This window comes from Schistocerca piceifrons, chromosome 1 (assembly GCF_021461385.2).
Source record: "Schistocerca piceifrons isolate TAMUIC-IGC-003096 chromosome 1, iqSchPice1.1, whole genome shotgun sequence".
In the NCBI taxonomy this organism is placed as follows: Eukaryota; Metazoa; Arthropoda; class Insecta; order Orthoptera; family Acrididae; genus Schistocerca; species Schistocerca piceifrons.
This window is the reverse complement of record NC_060138.1, coordinates 518,737,721-518,763,417: the sequence shown is the minus strand read 5'-3', so window position 1 is coordinate 518,763,417 and position 25,697 is coordinate 518,737,721. Positions and strand designations below refer to the sequence as shown.

The 25,697-nt window shown below is 41.5% G+C and overlaps 1 protein-coding gene across 1 annotated transcript in view; it reads right to left on the bottom strand.

The window, feature by feature from the left end:
- Positions 1–806: 806 nt before the first annotated feature.
- Positions 807–25,697, bottom strand: part of LOC124744807 (odorant receptor Or1-like) — a 45,539-nt gene continuing 20,648 nt past the window's right edge. The window contains exons 5-8 of the mRNA XM_047248931.1: positions 21,920–22,019; positions 11,985–12,098; positions 2,890–3,045; positions 807–937 (exon numbers count right to left, since the gene is read on the bottom strand). Of these exons, the coding sequence (XP_047104887.1) occupies positions 878–937; positions 2,890–3,045; positions 11,985–12,098; positions 21,920–22,019 (430 nt within the window). The 3' untranslated portion in view covers positions 807–877. The remainder of the gene's footprint in view (positions 938–2,889; positions 3,046–11,984; positions 12,099–21,919; positions 22,020–25,697) is intronic.

The following is a 25,697-nucleotide window of genomic DNA, read 5'->3' as shown; positions in this document are numbered from 1 at the left end:
ACGCTATACGATTGAAGATCGATAAAATGGGGCGCACATTTAGAATGACGTTCATTGCGGTAGAGATAAAAATTTGGGCGTCAACTGAGTAATCAAGTAGACAATAAAACATAAGTAGCGTATTCCATCTCTTTTACATATTGCCTATTGCCTGCATGCGTTTCTCTCTCACAATTCCTTTAACAATATTTAGTAACATGCACTTTATTTCAACTTTCGCTAAAGGACTGTTTCTCATATACATTTAGGTGTACTGAATCAGTTAACGACAGATGTGATTTACATTTTCATATATTCCGTGTTTTAAATGGTATGTGCACACGAAAATTGTCTACTCATAGTTTTGATAATTGTAATAAAATATACTCAGTTAGTTAGTCACAGCCCCAAAGAGACATAACCAGTGTTATAAACCGCGTTGTTTTGGTGTGTGTCCATTTCAGCTCTTCGCAGGTGATGTACGCTTACTTAATCTTGATGATATTTTTCTCACTCATGTGTACATTTTAAATAATTTAGTTATTAAATGTACAATACGAACATCGGAAAATAAATCATTTTATGAAGTAAACCCATGGTTTTTATTTATTATTCAGATGAGTACAAAAAAATGGAACTGTGTATAAGCCTCTGTCATGTTCCCAAGATACCACGTACCAAAAATTTTAATTGAAAGGAGGGTGTACAATACCTTAAAATAGTCGTTTCGCGAACACTTATACTGACTGGCACTGATATTTTTCATTAGCATGCACAAAATATACAATTTAACTTTTTCTATAGGTTTTTCCATAAAAATTCGTGTGCTGCAGTGTATGCTACAGTGAAGCAATTTTTAAAGCTTAAATACTTATGAAATAGATGTATTGCCGAGGTTTTACTCAGTGTTGCGTACTTGGAAAAGCATGTTGAGCAGGACGTATGTTCCGTTGAGTACCTGTCGGAAGAACAAACCTCAGTTAGAATAAGATATATATAGATACATAATAAAAGTCGTGAGAGGTGGCTTTAGGATTACTTGTAAAACCTTCAATTCAGTTCATTAATGATTTAAAGTCCTTACCTTTTTATACAATATTATGACCTGCTTCTCGTGTACCAACATTAATTTTCAATCTCCTTCTAATTATTTCAGTGCTAATTTTATCATTTTCACTACCTTGTTAGTGTGTAAGGTTATACGCTCCAAGACTTCTACGAATTATCAGACCACATTCATTATGGTCCTGGGGCATCCCTTCTTTCTGTGTGGTTTGCTAGCTGCTACTTATTTAACTATAGAAGAAATCCCTGTACCAAACACCTTTCTTGATGAAAGATTCTCTCGTTTAACGATCTCTGTAATAGATACGTATGTGTAAGTCGAATGTGATTCGAACACAAACTTGCTAGCTTCAAATTTTCAACTTTTTAGCTCTCTAATAGTGGCACTTTCTGTATCAGTTGTACAAACAACGTGTGGATGGATTCATGTCTCTCCCACTTGTCACCACTTTTTTAACGAATGGAGTGAATGTCAGAGTGACACTACGTCCATGAGCCCGCTGTCGATTTGCCTTGAAGCCGGCGAACAATCGATCACATACAGAAAGACTAGGGGACTTTTCCTTTGAATCCAACGGCTGTAGGACGTTTCAGTTATTTAATTACATATGTGCATCCTTTGTTTCGTTTCCAGTTCTGTTTATGTGTACCAAATGAGAATATTTCTGTTTAGGGCAAAATATCTATTTGAGACAGCAATTAAAATTTAACTGTATTTTAAACTAAAAATTAAAATATCATAGGAAATATGTCTTTATATTACGTCATTGCCCACATATTGTATAACACAAAAATGAAAAGAATGACATAAGAAAGCCTGAATATGGAACATGGGAACATACGGTCGCTGAAGAAAATCAGAAGTCACTCTCACATCTGCTGGGTAACATCCTAGAACATGACGTGGGCAATGAAATGTGCAGTTGCTTGGGAATTTCCTTAAGCATATAAACATAGATTTTATGTAAAATTGTCAGCGGCTTCGGACAAAGTGATCAAGAGCTGGAAATACGTTGGAGAATCGGATAAACAGTACTAGGGTCATGTAAGTTGAATGAGAACTAATTATCGAATTAAGGAAGAACAGACCTGACTTATTAAGCCACATACTCAGTAATGTTATTTAGCGAAGAAGGAGTCAGAATACACAATAAAATGACTTACAGACAAGGACAGTTCTCCTTAATGGATGTGCTGTTTCAGTATCAGTACTGCAACAGAGTTGATGAAGGTGTTTCTGAAACAATACCTCTGTTCTACGAGCAGATATACATAGCAGTGAAGCCAGGTCTAAGAAGCAACCAGAGAGGAATAACTAGAAACGTTTGATATGTGATGGTGCCTTAGAAGAATTTTAAGATATAAAATGACAGAGAAAGTTCGAATTGAAGAGCTAATGGAACGAATAGGAGAGGTAAGGAAACTCAGGGAAATACTAAACAGAAAAATAATGATGATGACAGGTTTCTTAGGCACCGATTTTTAAAAAACCGAGTGTGTTTATAACTGATGAGGTGACAGCCTTCATCTACCTGGAATTTTGCGTCACACTACTCTCTCCGCAGGCCAATTAGCTGTCAGGTCCGTTTGCTCATTTCTGTCGATTCTATCGCCCCCTTACGCCACGTACCTAGCATAGCGATTAACGAGGAGGCAATATAGTATACCATTTCTGGATTCCTTAGCATATATGCCACAAAACTATCCCTATCATAAAATGGACAGTTATGTAGCATTTGTGCTATTTCATACAGGAATAGTTAACTTATCACTGCAGAGATCAACTGAGATAAACAGATTGACATTACGATATGTATATTCACGATTCATGGGCTGCTTGCTAACCTGGAGCAACATCTGCTTGGACAGCTGGCACGTCTTTCCGACTGTGATCTCGACCGGCCTTCCCACCATCATCATGAAGATGAGCAGGCTGCGTTTGAAGTGAGAATCGCAGTTGATCCAACCACAGCTGAAGGCCGAATGAGACAGCTTCTCACTCTGCAACATTTTAGGTGTCATTAACGGTGACGAGCACAGCAAAACTATTTATAATCTATCTCTCGGTGATCTGGCACCTCTGCTTCAAATTCGATAATGATAGTTCTTATATTTACTCAAAGCTTTGCGTACACGTGTGTCCTCTGGGTAACAAATTTAAGGGAATGCCCATGTAAGATTACTTCGACTAACCATCGTTAGTCCAAGTAATCTTACATGGGAATTCCCTTAAATTTGTTACCCACAGGACATTTGTTATGAACACTTACTAAGGTTTTATAATGACGTGATATCAAACTGAATCCACTCTTACACTTTTTAAACTAGACACTGTCCAGTATTGTTTTCTCGTTCAGTATTATTTACTTACGATAAAAGTTCCAACGGACTTTTGCGAGTTCTCGGTGTCTGTGAAGACTGCATCTTGTTATTTGGTAGTGAATAACGTCCGACACCAAATGGTTTTAAACAGAGACATGTAGTACAGCCAGAAAGATCTGCCTGTGATTAGACTAACAGTTTATTAGGGACATCATAATAAGAGAAAGTAAATATTTAATTTGGATCGCCATCATGGAAACACTAATCAAAGTGTAAGCTGCAAACGCAGCCAAAAGATCACGATGACGTTCTCGGTTATAACTGCATGCACATTTCTGTTCATAAGTTTACGATGAGCTGAGAGTCATTTGTCGTCTGTAATAAGTCACATAGCTAAATGAAAGTGTTTCGTACTACGGCAAAATGCGATCTGCCAGGAGGAAACTATAAATGACCAGATGCTACTAGTTACACCACCGACGTGATAATAACTGAGAAAATAATAACCGCACCAACGTCCACAGTAAAGTTTCAGATTAGAAATCACATCTTAATGGTAATGTTGCCGATACAGCATTGGGAACAGAAGGTAACTGAACCTTCAGTGAAATCTGAAACTGTGATCAAAAGTATCCGGACACCCCCAAAAACATACGTTTTTCATATTAGGTGCAATGTGCTGCCAACTACTGCCAGGTACTCCATATCAGCGATCTCAGTACTCATTTTACATCGTGAGAGAACAAAATTTCCACACTCCTAGACATCCCTAGGTCCACAGTTTCCGATGTGATGGTGAAGTGGAAACGTGAAAGGACACGTACAGCCGGCCGGTGTTGCCGAGCGGTTCTAGGCGCTTCAGTCTGTAACCGCGCAACCGCTACGGTCGCAGGTTCGAATTCTGCTTCGGGCATGGATGTGTGTGATGTCCTTAGGGGATTAGTTAGGGTTAAGTAGTTCTAAGTTCTAGGGGACTGATGACCTCAAATGTTAAGTCCCATAGTGCTCAGAGCCATTTGAACCATTTGACACGTACAGCACAAAATCGTACAGGTCGACCTCGTCTGTTGACTGACACAGACCGTCGAAAGTTGATGAGGGTTGCAATGTGCAATAGGTAGACATCTATCCAGACCATCACACAGGAATTCCAAACTGCATCAGGATAGACTGCAAGTACCATGACAGTTAGGCGGTAGGTCAGAAAACTTGCATTTCATGGTCGAGTAGCTGCTCATAAGCCACACATGACGCCGGTAAATGCCAATTGGTGTACGGAGCGTAAACATTGTACGATTGAACAGTGGTAAAACGTTGTGTCGAGTAACGAACCACGGCAGACAATGTGGCGTTCTGATGGCAGGGTGTGGGTATAGCAAATCCCCGGTGAACGTCATCTACCAGCGTGTGTAGTGCCAGCAGTAAAATTCGGAGACAGTGTTCTTACGGTGTGGTCGTGTTTTTTGTTGTTTTGCGTGGCCCTATTACACCGATGTTTTAAACACCTTCCTGTTTGCCACTGTTGAAGAGCATTACGAGGATGGCGATTGCATCTTTCAATACGACCGAGCACTTGTTCATAACGCACGGCCTGTGGCGGAGTGGTAACACGACAATAACATCCCTGTAATAGACTGATCTGCACAGAGTCCTGACCTGAATCCGATAGAACACCTCTGGGTTCTTTTGGAACGCCGACTTCATGCCTGGCCTCACCGACCAACATCTATACCTCTGCTCAGTGCAGCACTCTGTGAAGAATGGGCAGCCATCCCCTAAGAACCTTCCAGCACCTGATTGAACGTAAGCCTGCAAGAGTGGAAGCTGTCATTAAGGCTGAGGGTGCGCGAACACCATACTGAATTCCACTCTTACCAATGGAGGCTGCCTCGAACTTGTAAGTAATTTTCAGCCAACTCTCCGGATACTTTTAATCACCCCCTTTCCAGGGATACGGTGAATAGCGTCTGTTCTGGAATCCAGCGGGTAGTTGTCAGTGTCTGTTGATGCGGCTGCACCATGCTCTTCTTGATCTCAGAAATCAAGTCGTAAACATATGACCTTCATAGAAGATCACCATAAAACAATTTTCAGCTTGAATAAGGATGATGGAACAAAAGGAAAGAAATCCACTAACCCAGGCATCAGTGGCTAGACTGATATTTCTGGTCATTGGTTTATGGACCTTTCATAAAGAAAATTGATTTTTTGAATCACCTATAGTATCCCAAGAACTGTATGATGAATAAGTGAAAGATGTCACAGCATGCGCACGCTTCGATCTCGCGTCTGCAAGCCACTGTCTCTATTAAAGATGTTATCACTGATTTTTTATTTCAATGACTTCTTTAATTTAGGCACAAAACACCATCCGAAATTGTACTGAATACTATCTCAGAAAATTGTTTTGAACAATTATTTCATGATCCCTATCGAAGTGAAAATGTTTGCGAAAGCATACTTGTCCTCTTAGCAACTAATAATCCTGGATAAATTGGGAGCATCATGACGAATACAGAGATTAGCGACCAGAATCCAGTTTCTGCTAGGCTGAATACCGTAACACCACAACCATCAAAAACAAACGCAAAGTGCATCTATTTAAAAATGCTGATAAAAATTCTCTTAATGCGTTTTCAAGAGACATTGTCCACTCCTTCCGATCTGACCACGTAAGCGTAGAAAAGATGTGAAATGATTTCAGTGAGATAGTATCGATGGCAATTGAGAAATATACACTCCTGGAAATGGAAAAAAGAACACATTGACACCGGTGTGTCAGACCCACCATACTTGCTCCGGACACTGCGAGAGGGCTGTATAAGCAATGATCACACGCACGGCACAGCGGACACACCAGGAACCGCGGTGTTGGCCGTCGAATGGCGCTAGCTGCGCAGCATTTGTGCACCGCCGCCGTCAGTGTCAGCCAGTTTGCCGTGGCATACGGAGCTCCATCGCAGTCTTTAACACTGGTAGCATGCCGCGACAGCGTGGACGTGAACCGTATGTGCAGTTGACGGACTTTGAGCGAGGGCGTATAGTGGGCATGCGGGAGGCCGGGTGGACGTGCCGCCAAATTGCTCAACACGTGGGGCGTGAGGTCTCCACAGTACATCGATGTTGTCGCCAGTGGTCGGCGGAAGGTGCACGTGCCCGTCGACCTGGGACCGGACCGCAGCGACGCACGGATGCACGCCAAGACCGTTGGATCCTACGCAGTGCCGTAGGGGACCGCACCGCCACTTCCCAGCAAATTAGGGACACTGTTGCTCCTGGGGTATCGGCGAGGACCATTCGCAACCGTCTCCATGAAGCTGGGCTACGGTCCCGCACACCGTTAGGCCGTCTTCCACTTACGCCCCAACATCGTGCAGCCCACCTCCAGTGGTGTCGCGACAGGCGTGAATGGAGGGACGAATGGAGACGTGTCGTCTTCAGCGATGAGAGTCGCTTCTGCCTTGGTGCCAATGATGGTCGTATGCGTGTTTGGCGCCGTGCAGGTGAGCGCCACAATCAGGACTGCATACGACCGAGGCACACAGGGCCAACACCCGGCATCATGGTGTGGGGAGCGATCTCCTACACTGGCCATACACCACTGGTGATCGTCGAGGGGACACTGAATAGTGCACAGTACATCCAAACCGTCATCGAACACATCGTTCTACCATTCCTAGACCGGCAAGGGAACTTGCTGTTCCAACAGGACAGTGCACGTCCGCATGTATCCCGTGCCACCCAACGTTCTCTAGAAGGTGTAAGTCAACTACCCTGGCCAGCAAGATCTCCGGATCTGTCCCCCATTGAGCATGTTTGGGACTGGATGAAGCGTCGTCTCACGCGGTCTGCACGTCCAGCACGAACGCTGGTCCAACTGAGGCGCCAGGTGGAAATGGCATGGCAAGCCGTTCCACAGGACTACATCCAGCATCTCTACGATCGTCTTCATGGGAGAACAGCAGCCTGCATTGCTGCGAAAGGTGGATATACACTGTACTAGTGCCGACATTGTGCATGCTCTGTTGCCTGTGTCTATGTGCCTGTGGTTCTGTCAGTGTGATCATGTGATGTATCTGACCCCAGGAATGTGTCAATTAAGTTTCCCCTTCCTGGGACAATGAATTCACGGTGTTCTTATTTCAATTTCCAGGAGTGTATATCACATAAATTAATAAGTGATGGTACTGATCCCCCATGGTACACAAAACGGGTCAGATCGCTGTTGCAGAAGCAACGAGAAAAGCATGCCAAATTTAAAAGAACGCAAAATCTCCAAGATTGGCAAAGATTTGCAGAAGTTCGAAATATTGCGAGTACTTCAATGCGAGATGCACTTAATAATTTCCACAACGAAACTATGTCTCGAAGTCTGGTAGAAAACACAAAGATTTTCTGGTCACACACAAAGCACACCAGTGGTAAGACACAATCAATACCTTCACTGCGCGATGACAACTGTGAAGCCACCGATGACAGTGCCACTGAAGCAGAGTTGTTAAACACGGTTTTCCGAAATTCCATCACCAAAGAAGAAGAAGTAAATATTCCTGAATTCCAATCAAGAACAAATAAAAAGGTGAAACATAGAAGCAGATATCCTCGGTGTAGCAATGCCGCTTAAATCTCTTAATAAAGGCACGTCCTCCCTTCCAGATGGATACCAGTCAGACTCCTCTCAGAGTATGCTGATACAATCGCTCAAGTCACACTAATACCCAAAAAGGGAAATAGGAGTAATCCGCTGAACTACAGGCCCAAATCACTAAAGTCGATTTACAATAGGGTTTTGGAACGTATACTGTATTCGAACATTATGAATTGCCTCGTAGAAAACGATTTATTGACACATAGTCCAAACTAATTCAAAAAACATCGTTCTTGTGAAACACAATTAGCTGTTTATACTAATGAAGTATTGAGTTCTATCGACAGGGGATCTCAAATAGATTCCAAATTTTTAGATATCCAGAAGGCTTTCGACAGCGTTCCTCACAAGCGTCTTCTAACCAACCTTCGTACCTATGGAATATCGCCTGAGTTGTGCAACTGGATTTGTGATTTCCTGTCAGAATGGTCAGAGTTCGTAGTAATATACTGAAAGTCATCTAGTAAAACAGAAGTAATATCGAGCGTTCCACAAGGATGTGTTATAGGCCCTCTATTGTTCCTGATCTATATTAACGACATAGGAGACAATCTGAGTAGTCCTATTCGAATGTTTGCAGATGATGCTGTCATTTACCACTTTGGAAAGTCATCAGATGACCTAAACAAATTGCAAAATGATTTAGGTAAGAAATCTGTGTGGTGCGAAAAGTGGCAATTGACCGTGAATAATGAAAAACGTGAAGTTGTTCACATGAGTACCAAAAGAAATCCGCTAAATTTCGATTGCGCGATAAGTCACACAAATTTGAAGGTTGAAAATTCAACTAAATACTTATGGATTACAATTACAAATAAACTAAACTGGCACGATCACATAGATAATGTTGTGGTTAGTGCAAATCAAAGACTACGATTCATTGACAGTTCACTTAGAAGGTGCAACAGATCTACTAATGAAACTGTTTGCACCACACTTGTGCGGCCTGTTCTGGAGTATTGGTGGGCGGTGTGGGATCCGCATCAGGTGGGACTGACGGATGACATCGAAAAAGTTCAAAGAAAGGCGTTTCGTTTTATATGATCGCGAAGTAGGGGAGATTGTGCCACAGACATGATACGTGAATTGGAGTGGCAATCACTAAAACAAAGGTGTTTTTCGTAGCGACGGGATATTCTCATGAAATTTCAAACACCAGTTTATTCCTCCGATTGCGGAAACGTTCTGTTGCCACCCACGTACATAGGGAGAAGTGATCATCACGATAAAATAAGAGAAATCAGGGCTCGCCCTGAAAAACTTAAGTGCTCGTTTTTCCGGTGTGCTGTTCGAGAGTGAAACTGTAGACACCTTCGAGGTAGTTCATTGAACACTCTGCCATGCACTTTATTGTGAATAGCGGAGTAATCACGTAGATGTAGATGTTCACAGTCCCAGAAGCATTTAGGACTAGTCACGCTAGAGATTTCGTCAATTTTGATCGGTTCAGGTTTCTCCAGAGCAAGCCGGCGTTCTGGAGTACTGTGGGCCATAAAACCTCTAATTTTTTTCCTGCATCATTCTAAAGTGCGTACTGCTTGTCTGACGTGAGAGTGACGACACTCGAAAGGCATCTTGTAGGTTCAGCTCTTCTGACACCTGTCACATGTATAACTGATCGGATTATTGTCATAGCCTTGAACATCGATTTTATTTTGTGTTTTCGAGATGAAATGTAACAATATTATGAAAAGGATAGCTGTTACTCACTATACAGCTGAGATGCCGACTAGCAGATAGGCAGAACAAGTAAACTGTCACACAATAAGCTTTCAGCCAACAAGAACTTTGTCAAACGTAGACACGTACACACGCAAACGCAACTCACAAACACGTGACCACAGTCCCTAGCAGCTGTAGGCAGACTGTGAACAGCAGTACATGACGGGAAGGGTAAGGAAGAGGCTGGGGTGGGAAGGGGAGTGATAGTGAGGTAAGAGAGGAGGATTGTCAAGTAATGATGCAGGAGCCTACAGGGACGGGGCGGAGAGAAGGCAGCGCAGCTAGGTGCTGTCGGCGGGTTGGACAGTGTGTGGGGCTGTTTGGGGGGGGGGGGGGCGTTAGCAGAAAAGGAGAGAGGTACAAGACTGGCTGTGTCGGTGGAATAGAGGGCTATGTAATGCTGGAATGGGAAAATGGAAAGTGATATATAGGTAAGGACAATGACTAACGAAGTTAGAAGGCAGGAGGGTTACAGGAACGTAGTATATACTGCAGGGGGAGTTCCCATCTGCGCAATTCTGGACAGCTTTTTCGAATTTGTGCTGGTGGGAACTCTCCCTTCTCCTTGTCGTTAGTCTTCTGTGATTCTTAATTGAAATAATCTCATTTATTTGATGAACATTATAGGCGTTGTTGCTAACGACTTTGTACGACTATGTGTATCATGGCTCATGGGGCAGGTTGTCGTCGTCTGATATCTTCCTTGCAGGATGTACCGATGTTTGCAATAATGTGCGATTCATGATGGATGATGGCGTGCAAGTAGAGATCGGCGTGGGTACATGTACTGTACACGCTGACAATGTGCGTTTTGAACCATGAACCATGAGCAGGGCAAGCTATTTAGTGATGTAGCTTGAAGGGCGGCATGAAAGTGATTATAATTAACACAGAACCTATTAATCAAGACAAATCACAGATTTGTAGTGATCAACATGTATTATGGGAGCAGATCAAAATCAACCGATGCCTAATTCCATGCTTACGTATCTAAACAGTAGCTTGAATTCACTATTCTTAACGAACTGAATAACTGATTGTCCCACTAATTATAAAATTGCCTGCTATTCAAATTTAATGGTGCTTGGAACAAATCTGGTTACGTTTGTGGGTGCGGCTCAAAGAGGTGCACAATTGAGGCGGTCCTGTATATCTTTCGCTACGTTGTGAGATTTAGAGGGCGGGCAGTGACCTGCACCAAGAGACTCATCGTTTGAGGTGTATTGTATATGTGATTTGTGAGTTAAATTTACGTGGTATCCGAAAATTATGCGTATGCGAAAGGTGAGAGAGAATGCACAGCTTACAATGCTTCATAAACTGCGAGAAATTGGCGCGTGTGGCCATTCCAACGCTCTGTCTGTATGTGAGAGCTGTAACTGACGTGCGGTATAATCCCTCACAAAGAGCTAGTCTGGGTGATACAAAACGTCGTGTAAGTTTCGGACTCTTGAACTTTCGACAACTTTGCGCAGTTTGGTAGTCATTCAGATTTGGAATACTCTCGATGTTGTGGAGCTTGATCATATATTTCATTCCACTCCATGGCTGCAGGTCTTATACTTATTTAGCAGGCTTTCATTAAGTTCTCTTTTCCTTGCGCTGCATTGGGACATTGTGGCTAAATGCGTATCGCGTGAACTGAAGGAAGAATACATGAAAATTAAATTTAGAGTTTCCCTTCATTCAACGAATCTTTTTTTTATATTTATTTCGCAAACTGTCTCCGAGCTGTAACCTAGTATGTAACAAACATAGTACGTCTTTGTGTATGACTGCGCGATCCGTTCCGCAGACGTATTATACTAGTCAGATTTAGTCAGACAGGTTCACACATTTTCCAAGTGCTTTGTGAGTCTGGTAGAAGTTTCCTGTCTCAGAGATTTACTCTCAGTTAAGCAACCAACTGAGAAGCTTACAACCTTAGCGTTAACATTACCCATTCCTACAATGCCTATGATGTGTTTCCCGTTTTCTCTGTGACATCGACAAACATGAAATCGTATTTCAGCTACAATCTTTGAATTACCATGAAATTAAAACACCTTCTACATGACTGCAAACTGAGACACCATAGAAACAATGCAAATAAAAGAAAATAGGAAATGAAATGTACGATCGCGATGTTCACGTGTGACAGCAGTTAGGTATTATCTTATACGAAATTATCCATTTTGACAAAACAGTTGTGTCCAATTCCTACCGGATCTCCAACGAGTTCAGCAGCGTCCTCTGTATTAACACTTACCTGGTCAGTTGTGATTTGGCCGAAAATGCAGTACATCCCTGTCTGGAACAGGACGGGAGGTATCGTCAAGAACGCCTTCATCGCCTTCGTCAGATTTCCGTCTCTCTGCAGCAACTGTACATGACAGAATACTCGTATTGAACTGTCTTCTGCCTGTGAGATCAGCTTGGCCAAGTTTCTAAAACACTATTTCTAATCTACAGTAGTGAATAGATGTATTTATGCAGTTACATGCATATGCACTCAAAAATGCGCACACACACACGCACACACACACACACACACACACACACACACACACACACACACACAAACCCATGCACGTGCGCAAACGCATTTCGTCGCACAAAACATCAGAGTAACGGGGGTGTGTGAGAACGTGACATAAAATTACCTCCACGTAAACTGGTAAAAGCGTGAGTACAACAACTAAGCAAAAGCCCAAAATAATTAACATTCAAGTGATGTGTCTAACATTATATACGGCTTAGCAAATAATAGCGGCGACTCTACCACACGAAGGTATTCTCCCTAAAGGAAATTTAGATAAACTCAGTATAGCACTCAGATTCTCAAATCGTACTACGAATAGTTCCTGTCATCAAACAGAAGAGGATAGACGATCACTGATACATGAAACACCCTAAAGCAACTCATGAAACTGAAGTCAGAGTTATCCTTGAAGTTCATATACTACAACTGTATTTTATTTAGGGATTTTATTTACTTCATAATTATGAAAACATTCATTCTGGCAAACATAATGAATTGAGGCGCTGAGAAACATATGGGCCTAAAGCACACTTTCTTTGATTTTGAGATTTTAGCTCGTGTGAATGGCCCTGAAATCTGTTGATGTAACTGTAAAGCAGATGTATCTCTAACTATAAGCCCACACCGAAGGGTAAGTTGGGGAGACTTGCACCATTGAGTGGGACGGACCAGTAGAGTGTGCGCTGCTAGAGAGCAGCTTCCGCTACTTCTAGCCACCGAGTTTGCTATCTGCAGGTAGGAGTCGAGGTGGTCCATCTCTGCAAGAGCATGAGGAGTGAATGACCAGGTTACATGGGAGAGATGGACCACTTGTTTTAATGTAGGAGAGATGGAGCACTATTGAATTTACCTTAAGGCATGTACAATAATATCACTGAAGATGGCCGTTGCTTTGGACTTTGCTTATTTGTTGGAAGATACGTCTGTGCCAACAAATGGGAAAGCAGAATCTCACACAAAGGTCTACCAACCACTTCAAAGCTCATCAAAAAAATCTAGTGATCCGAAGCACATCAAAAGAGCTGAGATATCTGCACAAGTTAAATTTCTTCACTGACACAGCTTCGGACCCCACTCTTCCTAAACATAAAACCTCCAAGAACAGAATTTCAGAACTGATTACTCCTAATCCAACACAGAAAAAAAATTATGAAGAAATATCTGCTGCTTCTTCTGTTGATAAAACCATCGATTCCGAATGGAAGGTAGTAACTGTATCGAAATGGCTAAACTTTGCTCTAAGTATTGAAACGGTAAATAAAAGAAGGATAATAAAAGAAAGGAGACAGGAAAAGGACACAGAAAGGTCACCAAAGGGAAATACTAGTGAAGAGAAAACAGGTAGAAGAAGTTAAAAAGGAAAAATATTGCATCTTGTTCTTCAGATGCAGACGTTGTAGAAGATTAAGAAAATATCTTTGTTGAATGTGATGAAGACTGAAGTGCTGGCTGTTATAAACTCTATTAGGAAATTAATAAAAATGGCGGTTGGATTCAGTGTGTTTCCTGTAGACGATGGTCACATGTGTGTTGTTCAGCATTCGGTAATAAGTGTAACTACTGTGGTGAGAGGAACATAGCCTAATGCTGGAACAAAACCAACAACTCATTAGAAAAGCCACTATTCATTCAAGATGTATAATAAACTGATAATACTGTCTCGGACTAAAATATTTAATACAACAATTCTATGCTCATTACAACATATTCCAAATAAAAATATATGATTTTAATTGACTGATTTCTTCTTCTGTAGCCATTTTTCTATTGTACATTTCTCCCAGTACAATGGGCCGGCCATCTCACTTGTACGGTGTACAAGTGAGGTGGTCCACCCATGCATATTTTCGTTTGATCATATATCTTGTATTTTAAGTGGCAATGCCTCAATAATATATTGTAGTTAAGTTTATATGACTCTCTATACGAACATCTTGCCAGAAATGTTGTGTGTGGAATCTTTTCGGACTTAACTGCTAAGGTCATCAGTCCCTAAGCTTACACATTATTTAACCTAAATTATCCTAAGGACAAACACCCATGCCCGAGGGAGGACTCGAACCTCCGCCGGGAACAGCGGCACAGTCCATGACTGCAGCGCCGTAGACCGCTCAGCTAAACCCGCGCGGCTTGCCAGAAATCAAAAGAGGTTGAAAAATACACAATTTTCATGCTGGAGGAAGAAGTGGTCCAGCTCCCCCGGACTAACGCTATACATGAACATTCATGAGAGGCTGTCTGATTAAGTTTGGCTACATAATTTAGTGTCTACATCATGTGTGGAGTAGTAATATTTTATAGTCGGAGGTATATCGGCAGCTTTATCTGAGCCTCAGGTCACACACATCCATGCCCGAGGCAGGATTCGAACCTGCGACCGTAGCAGTCCCGCGTTTCCGGACTGCAGCGCCTATTACCTCTGCCGGCTGTGTGATGTCCTTAGGTTAGTTAGGTTTAAGTAGTTCTAAGTTCTAGGGACTGATGACCTCAGATGTTAAGTCTCATAGTTCTCAGAGCCATTTTAACCATTTGAACGCTGTTAATTTATGTATGGAAACATTGTGAATAAACTTTAACAACAGTAATCCTAAACAGTAAGCAATATTTCATAACATAAAGTGGGATCATTATTTTTCGTAGTAAATGTGGAATTTTGAGAACTGCTTAAAAACTAGTCAGAACTATGAGGCTCGTGGTTTGTCCAAAAATTTGATTATCACAAACATTTATTTTTCTCGAAGCTTTATGGAGTGGTTTGTACCCTTTTGGTTCTCACTAGCTGAATTACAGAATAACAGCTCCATGAAGATGATTCTACGTGTAACACTCTTCGAACTATCGAATGAAAAATATTAGCGAGGATTGCCATGACATAATACTTTTTGAGTACCCTCAATATAGTACTAAAACCCTAAATCACATCATCTCTCATAAATTCTTACAAAAAATCATTTAATGAGATCATTTTGAATGCATAGAACCAACTGTCTAAGCAATCACAAGCCTTTATCTTAGGTATTCTCTGAAATTAATGATAACAATAAAAAGAGAAACAATATGAGGCATTCAAATGAAAACAAGACGGGTGAAATAAAAGCAAGTAAATTGTCTACTATTTAGAAAGTCGTCACCATAACTGTTAAAACGTTTATTCCACTATCTGGGAAGTCGGACAATGCCTACATGGAATAATGTTTGCGGTTGTCTGCTGAACCATGACTGAACCCAGGCGGGCACCTCTTAGACCCAAGCAAGTCGACGGTCACGAATATCTTTCTTGTGGGCTCCAAAAATACGAAAATCACATGGAGAGAGATCGGAACTGCATGGAAGATCTTTTAGAGCTTTCCGGTGAAACTTCTGCAGCGTAATCGAAAAAGCCTTGGTGGTTGGGCACTGTCTTGCGAAAGTCCCAAAGATTGTTTAGACTACGCTGCAGAACTTTCTCTGGAAAGTCCTTCCACATCCTCCGTATAGTACCTGTCTTTCCCATGTGATTTCCATAGTTTTAGAAACTATGATAACATCCTGTTTAAATTTCAATAAAAATTACCGAACGTAACGTAAGATGGACTTTAAGAGAGACATAACACAGCCATACGCCAGTGCTTTCGATTTTGTTTACACCAGCTCCTCTAGTTTGGTCAGTAGGCTTTAACGAACAAGGAATCGGTGTGCTGAACCTACGATACACTAACGCTGATGTCGAGCACAAGCAGCGATTGGTTAGTAAGGTATGAGACCTAACCTGCACACTACAGATGGGATCTACCATGACAGTACCATTTCTATGCTGACTAGTGAAGTTACTCTAATACATTGACAACCGCCGTTAGTCTCATTTAGCGGAAATTATTGGAAAAACGTATGGCAAACTACGACTTATTATTGCTCCCGACTACAAGTTAGTGACACAAATGCAGACAAAAAGTTTGAAAACATATCAAGAAAGTTGCTGTTGGCTTCACTCCGAAGTCTGTTTTGGTGCTGTCCTTTACGCTTCTCTATCCTGTGCAAGCTTCTTCTTCTCGAATAACTACTGCAACTTGTATCCATTTGAAATCGCTTGCTCTATTCATCTCTTCGTCTTCATCTAAAATGTTTACCTCGAACATACCTTCAATACCGAACTAATGATTCCACGACGTCTCAGAACGTGTCATATCAACCATTTCCTTCATTTAGTCAACTTATATCTCCAAATTTAGTTTCTCCCCATTTCTATTCAGTGCTTCCTCAATGGTTACCCAATCTACTGCTCGAATCTTTAGCATTCTTCCCTAGTACCTCATTTCAGAAGCTTCTATACTCTTCTTACGTGATCTGATCATTGTATATATTTCATTTACGATCATGGTTACTCTCTAGACAAATACCTTCACAAAAAACTTCCTAGCACTCAAATTTATATTCAGTGGTAACATATTTAAGTTCTTGGGTAAATCTTTCCCTGACATTGCCATTCTACTTTTTATGTCCTTTGTACTTCGGCCATCATCAGTTACTTTACTGCCCAAATAGAAAATCTCATCTACTGCCAATGTGTCTCGTCTCCTATTGTAATTCCCTCCGCATAGCCTGATTTTTGACTATATACCATTAATACTATTTTGCTTTTGTTGACGTTCATCTATTATCCTCCTTTCAAGGCAATGTCCATTCTGTTCATCTGCTCTACCAAGTCTGTTGCTGTTTCTGACAGAATTTCATTGTCATCTGTAAAAATCATACTTTTTTTTCTTCTACATGAACTTTAATTTACCCTCATAGTTTTTCTTTTGTTTCCTCTTACTGCTTGTTGCATATGCAGATGGAATAACGCCAGCGATAGGCTACAACCCTATCTCAATCCTACTGTTACCTACCATGACCGTCCACTCTCATAACTAGCGCCTCGTTCCCGTACAAGCTGTATGTTTTCCAAGGGTGTATTCTAGCCAACATTGGGCAAAGCTTCCTCTAAGCCTACAAATGCTATAAACTTAGGATTGGCTCTCCTCAAACCATCTTCAAAGATAAATTGTAGGCTCAATACTGAGACGTGTGTTCCCACATTTCCTCAGAGTCAGCCTCTACAAGTTTTCTTCTGTAAACAAGTTGTCGGTATTTTTGTAAAAATTACTTAATAAACTGACAGTTTGTCAATGTGAACATCTCTTAGTATCCGATTTCCATAGAAATGAAATTGAAGCGCCTAGAAGCCAAAGGGTTCAATTGACATTTCTGTCAGAATGGAGTTAAGTGGCCCTCCGCCACACAACGTCAGGTGGCTTGCGGAGTATGGATGTAGATGTAGATGTAGATGGATAGTTCTGTTGACTGGAAAGAAAAGAGATCCAAGCTCATATCTTAACAGGTGCTGCTACCTAGCGTGGTGCCCCTAAATCAACTCAGGACAGTAGTTAGTCATTTGGAGCGATAAGGGGCCACGTTGTCACTTGGATCCCTGCGCCAACAAAGTGAAGGAGCCCATTGTTTTGTTGTTGTTAGGTAACGAGCAATAGTGTCACATGTTTTCAGTCAAATCGATGTATGTTATTCAAACTTCACAGTTTTTTTTTAAAGTGAATTTTGGTGTTTATATTAAAACTATGATTTTTCGTTGCTTTGAACAAATTCATAGTTTTTTTTAAGTGAAAGGGAATTGTTTATAACATCAGAAGTTATCGTTCATTGCAATGTGAGTGACTAACGTGAAGATTCATCTGAGTATAGATATTTGTTTATTTGCTGACTAAAAAATATTGAAAAAACTTTATGGCTAGTCTAGTTTAAATTTCTTAGACGCTGCTTAATTTGGAGACAGACATGATAGTAATGCCGATCCCACTTTTGTTTCCAAAATTGACGATGAAATTACAAGTGAAAGTGATGAAAGTGGTACCCCGATATTGAGAGGTTAATTCTGTTTTATAGGCCTCTCATATGAAAAATTCATAACGAAAAGGTATTTCACTTTACAACATATTTTGGTTTATTCATAATCCTACTCTAACCTAATGTAACTCCTTTCCTAACTTAACTCAGACTCCTTACTCTAAACGTAACTCACTTTTCTATCCTGTTTTCCTTTTCAGCAGGAATACCAGAAGCTCAAATGGATAGGGGAATTATCGAGGATTTACCGAACAATCCAATACCACCACCGACGCAACCTGGAAGAAAGCGAGATCTGAGGGTGGGAGTTTGGAATCGAGAACAAGTCAAGAAGTTACTATGGCAAGGCTTATCGTGACGCGAATCGAAAAATCGTGCAGTTAAGGAGGTCCGTTAGTACAGCCACGACTGTCATTTGAAGTGCAATGAAAATATTCCACAAGGGTATAGGCAAGTCATATTTGAGGCATTTGGAACCTAGCTGATTGGTAACTGCAAACGGCCTACATACACAGTGCTGAAGAACTGAATCCTATCAAAAGGTAAAAATAATTAGCTGTAAGTAGAAAAGACACATCAGTTACGTACAACCTTAATGGCTACAGACTTTGTACAGTTTGCTTTGAGAACCCTTGATGTATCAAACAAAAGAGTAGGAAATATTATTACAAAAACCTATCAGGTGTGGCTCTACGAGACAAAAGAGGTAAAAAGGAACCTGCAAACCAATTTCAGCAAAAAGAGTGGCACTTATTGAAGAACACATCAGAAGCTTCTCTAAGTACTCAAATCACTACAGCAGAGCAAACGCGGTCAATAAAATGTTCCTTAATCCAGACTTAAACCTAACAATTATGTACAAGCTGTACAAAGAGTCATGTGAGGAAAGAGGTATCGGGCCTGAAAAAAAAAAAGCTTATATCGAAAAATTTTCAATACAAAGTTTAATTTGGGTTTTCATATTCTCAGATAGATACCTGTGTCACATGCGACAAGCTCCAAATAAAAATGCCACAGAAGAAGAAAGAAAGTTGGCGATGGAATCAAAAGAACTACACTTGAGAAAGGCTGAATCTATAAGAGAATTAAAAGAAAAAGCACCAAAAACAAGGCAAAATATTCAGCTTCAATCTGTTTTGACTTACAAAGTATGATGCCAACGCCTGCAGTTAAGAACTCCAAAGCGTATTACATGTGACAACTGCAGATATATAACTTAAATGTCCATAATCTCAAAGACAATACCGGTAAAATGTACATGTGGCACGAGGGGGAAACCAACAGGGGGTGTCAGGAAATAATGGGATTCCTTCTAAAATACATTAAGACCCTCCCTAGCTACAGAAAACACATTGAGGCATTGGCCGACAATCTTGGAGGGCAGAACAAGAGCCACTTGACGTCAAAAGTTTGTTTGTACGTAGTAAGAAACACAGGCATTGAGACAGTCACCCAGCATTACTTTGTACCTGGCCACTCGTACAACGAGTGTTACCAAGATTTTGGGCATATACAGATAAAAAGAAAAAAACAACTGAGACATGTACGTTCCGCGCGACTGGTCGAACCTGGTAACACCAACAAATCGGAAGTTTATTGTAACTAAAATGAGAGATGAAGACTTTGTTGATATTGACGCCCTGAACAATGTTTTCCCCAAAAAGGTAAAAGACATCAGAAAAATGCAAGTTCTTAAATTTAACAAGAGTGCTCCAGGCATCCTCCACTAGAAGTATTCAGCAGGATACGTAGAGCCATACAGTCAACTTAGCCTGAAACATATCGCCACTGGAAAACTACCTGCAAAACTCCAAACTCTACAACCAACGGCAACAAAAACTAAACTAAGACCAAAAAACCAAAAGACCTGATTAAGCTGATCCAGTTTGTACCACCCATCCATCATCCCTTTTATTTGGAGTTAAAAAAATGTAGCCACTCGGCCTCAAGCCCAAGCAGCAAGTCGGCATGATAAAGAGGCATTACTAAGTGATGGGATGAAGAAGATTAAGCTCTGGACAATGTTTAACGAACTGACGAGGATGAATGAAAATTTGTATTTGTTTCACCTTTTGGATTGTATGTTTTTGGATTGATTTTTATTTTTTTGTAATACTTATTGCTAGGTCTTAAAAATAAAGACATGTGCTTATCTACTTTCAAAATGATTTCATTATTGACCTACATTCAGAATCCTAGAGGTACAAGTGCAGATGTACAAGAGATCCAAGTGCAGCGTGCAAAACATGGTGAACTTTCAGTATATAAAAATACGTTTATATAGTATTAAAATGATGTTTTATGATGAAGTATATCATTGAGGTACATGGTAATGTAAACAAAACTCCAAACATGACCTACTCGAATTTTTTTGGACTTTAACTTCAACTATCTCGAAATAATGTTTTTTGTACTTGGACCTCTTGGCTTCTAGGCACCACAATTATAACGTTCTTCTTGAGGTATCAGGGTATCTCACTGGCCTCATAAACCTCCTAAAGCCGGTGTAATACTTCTGTCATTGCTGGCTCCACTAATGAATCGTATCTCTAGGGATATGTCGTCTTTTCCAGCTACCTTGTTGTTATTTAGGTCTTTCAGTGATCTTTTAAATTCTGGGTGTCACTTGTGCCATACGTCTGTGCGCGAGAGTTCCACACTCCTAAACATCCCTAGGTCCACTGGTTCCGATGTGATAGTGAAGTGGAAACGTGAAGAGTAACATACAGCACAAAAGAGTACAGGCCGACCTCGTCTGTTGGCTGACAGAGACCGCCAACAGTTGAAGAGGGTCGTAATGTGTGATAGGCAGACATCTATCCAGACAGTCACACAGGAATTCCAAACTGCATCAGGATCCACTGCAAGTATTATGACAGTTAGGCGAGAGGTCAGAAAACTTGCATTTCATGGTCGAGCGGCTACTCATAAGCCACACATCATGCAGGCAAATGCCAATCGGTGTAATGAGCGTAATCACTGGGCGATTGAACTGTGGAAAAACGTTGTGTCGAGTAACAAATCACGGTACACAATGTGGCGTTCTGATGGCAGGGTGTGGCTATGGTAAATGCCTGGTGAACGTCATCTGCGAGCGTGTGTAGTGCCACCAGTAAAATTCGGAGGCTGTGGTGTTATGGAGTGGCCGTGTTCTTCATGGAGGGGGCTTGCACCTCTTGTTGTTTTGCGTGGCACTATCGCAGCACAGGCCTACACTGATGTTTTAAGCACCTTCTTGCTTCCCACTGTTGAAGAGCAATACGGGGATGGCCATTGCATCTTTCAACACAATCGGGCCTGTTCGTAATGCATGGCCTGGGTCGGAGTGTATATACGACGATAACGCTCCTGTAATGGACTGGCCTGCATAGAGTACTGACCTGAATGCTACAGAACACCTCTGGGTTGTTTTGGAACGCCGACTCCGTGTCAGACCTCACCGACCGACGTCGATACCACTCCTCAGTGCAGCACCCCGGGAAGAATGGGTGGCCATTCCCCAAGAAACCTCCCAGCACCTGATTGAACGTATACCTGCGAGAGTGTGGGCCTACACCATATTTAATTCCAGCATTACCGATGGACCGAGACACGAACTTGTACGTCATTTTCAGCCAGGTGTCCGGATAGTTTTGATCACATAGTGTACTTCGTGATTGAGCGATATGTTTGAGCTTAGTAATGTATGGTGCCTGCCCAATAACTAATATACGCGTTCATTGTGTGGAATACCAAATACGCAAAAACAGTTTATACTTTATTACTAATGAAGTAAAATCACTTACACCCGACGTGACAAACATAACTGAACACAAGTTTGCCATATTGAAAAACAGAAGAATGAAGGTAGAAACGTTCATTGCTGTCTGCAACAAAGAGGCTGACCTGCAACAAAAATTTGACATATGAACTGTGAGAAGAGTGAAAACAAGAATGTTACAATAGAGAAACTGACTAATGATTATACTGTAACTGGTACTCTGTTTGGTGATAATGAGAAACTTATGCTTGCAGTTATTTACTACCTGCCGAAGATTCTTCTCATCTTCCCAGTTCTGAGGGAAAATATATTGTGTCAGAAAAAATAAGTAAAGCACCTGTACCACATTTCGGACGACAGTACAACTTCGTACTGTGACACAACATCGACAGGTATATAAATGATTAAATATGCAGTTCTCTGTGGTAGGAAGACCGGCCGCGAAAGTGTATTAGTGTCGTTCGTTTTTAATACTGTTACATGGCCTGGAACGGCATGTTATTGGCGTGAACTGATTCAGATGTTGAGTGATCACTGAGAAGGGCACTCGTCTGAGACAGTATTATCGGCACATGACGGAGTTTGAAACGGTCCAGGTTGTGGGTCTCCATTTGATCGGTTGGTCGAATCATGCAATTGTTTTGTGTGACAGTGGCCCGATTTTGAATTGCATTTCACCGTAGAGGGCAGCCACACTCCTAGTCAGATTTCAGTCGACCACGTCTGACCACCACAAGGAACGATGGCAGCATTGTGCACCAAGCACATCGTAGCACCTTCACATTTGCACCTGCAGTCCAGGAACATTTCGCACCATTTGCACCATTGGCCGGAGACTAGTAGCAGCCGAAGCATGGAATTATAGCTTCATGTGTAAGCTGCCGCTAACACCACAACTCGAACGGCTGCGTGACCGGGAAGCATACATGGTTGATGAACGAGTCTGCATTGCGTTCAGGAATGAACCGCAGTTCTCCGGGTGATTGCCGTGGGCGAATATGGGGGCGACCTGCTTCAGAGAGGTATGGATGCGGTACTCATTCGATCGTGACGTGGTCAGACAAACGGATATAGCTTCACGTCAAGGCTGATAGTGATGAGGGAACTGTGATGACACAACGATATGCCACACACTTAATGCGTCCTGTGATATCTCCCACGTGAAAGCATCGTGGTGCCACTTATCAACACGACAATATTCGTCCACATATGTCACATGTCTCTGTGAACTGTCTGTTTCATGTTGAAGTATTACTGTGGCCATGAAGATCCCAGATCAGTCCCTGACATAGCATGAGTGGGAGCCTTTCCGATGTCAGTTTGCCTCGGTGCTACACCCAAGTTATCAAAGACCAGTTTTGGGTCCGGTTGCTTCATGAGAGAATAAAACAGCTTTGACACGTTCCCAACCGAATCAGCGCATGCATGCGGAACAGAGGGAGTGTAACATTGTACTCATAAGCGGGTTCGTACTGACACGTACTTTATAAATTAGACTTGATTTTTTTAATCACCGAAATAACATCACATATCATTCCAATCAGTGAAGTTTCATTTTATGTCCTCCTTCCTTACTGGCAACTTCAGTTTTTCTATCACACAGCATATATTCGCTCCACAAGCTTCACGCCACAAGCAACTACAGAGCACCTGGGGCAAACTGCTGCGGACGAATAACAGCAACTTTCAATTCTATACATTTCACCCACTGAACGAAAGAATGTTATCGTCCATACTCCTCTGATCTTTCTTATCTTATTGTAATGATTCCTGCGCGAAATATACTGTGAAGGCAGCGTCACATTTCTTCCATTTATTCTCATTTACGTTCGCCAAGCGTTACTATTACATTTTCGTGCGGAATATACTGACATGTTAAGATCCTACTTGCGCGCTTCTGATTTCGTTCAATGTCTGCTGCCATGACAACTTCATAAGAACTCCAGCAAAAGAGTAATGTAGCTTTTTCCTTCATCGTGAGGTACATCTACATCTACAGGATTACTTTGCAACTGACAACAGCAGATGGTACACCGAACCACTTTCACACTATTCCTTTACCGTTTCACTATCAAACTGCACGCGGGGAAAATGAGTACTTAAGTATTTCCGCACGAGCTCTGATTTCTCTTATTTCATCGCGACGATGATCTCTCCCCATGTAGGTTAGCGTCAAAAATTTTTTTTCGCGTTCTTAGAAGGAAGTTTGTGATTAATATTCCGCCGGAAGGAGAAACGCCTTTGTTTTAATGATTGCCACTCCAATTCGCGTGTCATACCCGAGACAATTTCTCCCCTATTTCGCGATAATACAAAATGTGCTGCTGACCTTTGAAATATTTTATGTTCTCCCTCGATCCTACCTAGCAAGGATCCCATGCCACATAGTAATACTCCAGTTGAGGACGGAAAGGCGTAGTACAGGTGGTGTCTTTATGGATTTGTTACATCTGCCACTAAGTGTGGTCTTTGTTTGCTCTCACCCTTTCCTAAGTGATCGTTCCAATTTATTTATTTGTGTATCCAATGGGATATGATTAGGGCCATCAGGATATAACATACGTAGTATCAGCACCGTTTTCACATCACACTTAGCTAAGATATAATAATTTTAATGAGGCAAGTGGTATTAAAATTGTGTGTGTCTGTAGTGACAATGTGACTAAACAATACCGACTATGAAGTAATAAAGTTAATAGTGGTAGTATTTCTACGTCTGCTTCTGCTGTTGCTAATAGTGATACTAGTAATAATAATAATAATAATAATAATAATGATTGCGGTATATAAAAAAGAATTTATAGGTCTACAAAAAAAGATTTTCTTGTATAATCAGTTCTGGAGAAAGGAAAGTTTAGGAGATTGCACTAGCTAAGAATACTGGAAAATGAAAAAGATCTGATTCGAGAGAAGGCTGTAGTAAGGTAAACAATGCATACAGGGATAATGGTAATCATTGTCGTTGTATTAGTCGATATTTCCTTAACTGTCTTCTGAAGATCCAGTTCCCAGTTCTCTAATATAATGTGACAGGTTGTTGTAGAGCCAGGTTCCTTCTATTGAGGCGGAATTCGAGGAAATGGCCGGACGATTGAGTGGGGCACAAAAAATTTTCTCCTGTTGGGAACATGTGTTCTGCCGTCTTGTTCAGAGAAGAGCGTTAGGTTTGAGAGAAGATAAGAGGGACTGCACGTTGGTAGGACAGTAGAGAAGGTAGATGATATGCCAATCTCTGCACTTGTCTGCACGCAGCTAGGGCAGTTGTGCATATGATGGTGAAACATGATCAAAGAGTGGAACATCACAGATACAATGAACACAGGTATTCGTAACTAGTTCCACATTTCGTTAGCTTTCCTGGGTACGACTAGGACAACTGACAACGGAGATAGTTGTGTGCATGCGGCATAGGTTAATGGATCGTTTTGATACTTGCCGTCATCATATGACACAAGTGCTAAGACCTAAGTTGGATACAATAAGTCTGTTTCGTTGTCAGAGGACGTACATTGTTCATCAGCTGCTGCCTGTTTCAGTGCGCAACTCTTTGTAAGAGTGCGGCAGAAGTGCATGATCTCTTGCAATACACTCACTGAGGCTGGTAGTCATCACCTTGAACGGTGACTACGAACTACACTATTGTTATGTGGTGCATGCTGTGTGTGTCCATAACTAAATAAGTATGCATTCCCCATCATTGGTTCCCTATTTCCTTACAATCGGTTGTGGACCCACTATCAACTGCTTCAGGTTCACCCAAAAGGCGTGACACCTTGTAAACCTACTTACCTATTTATCTGTAG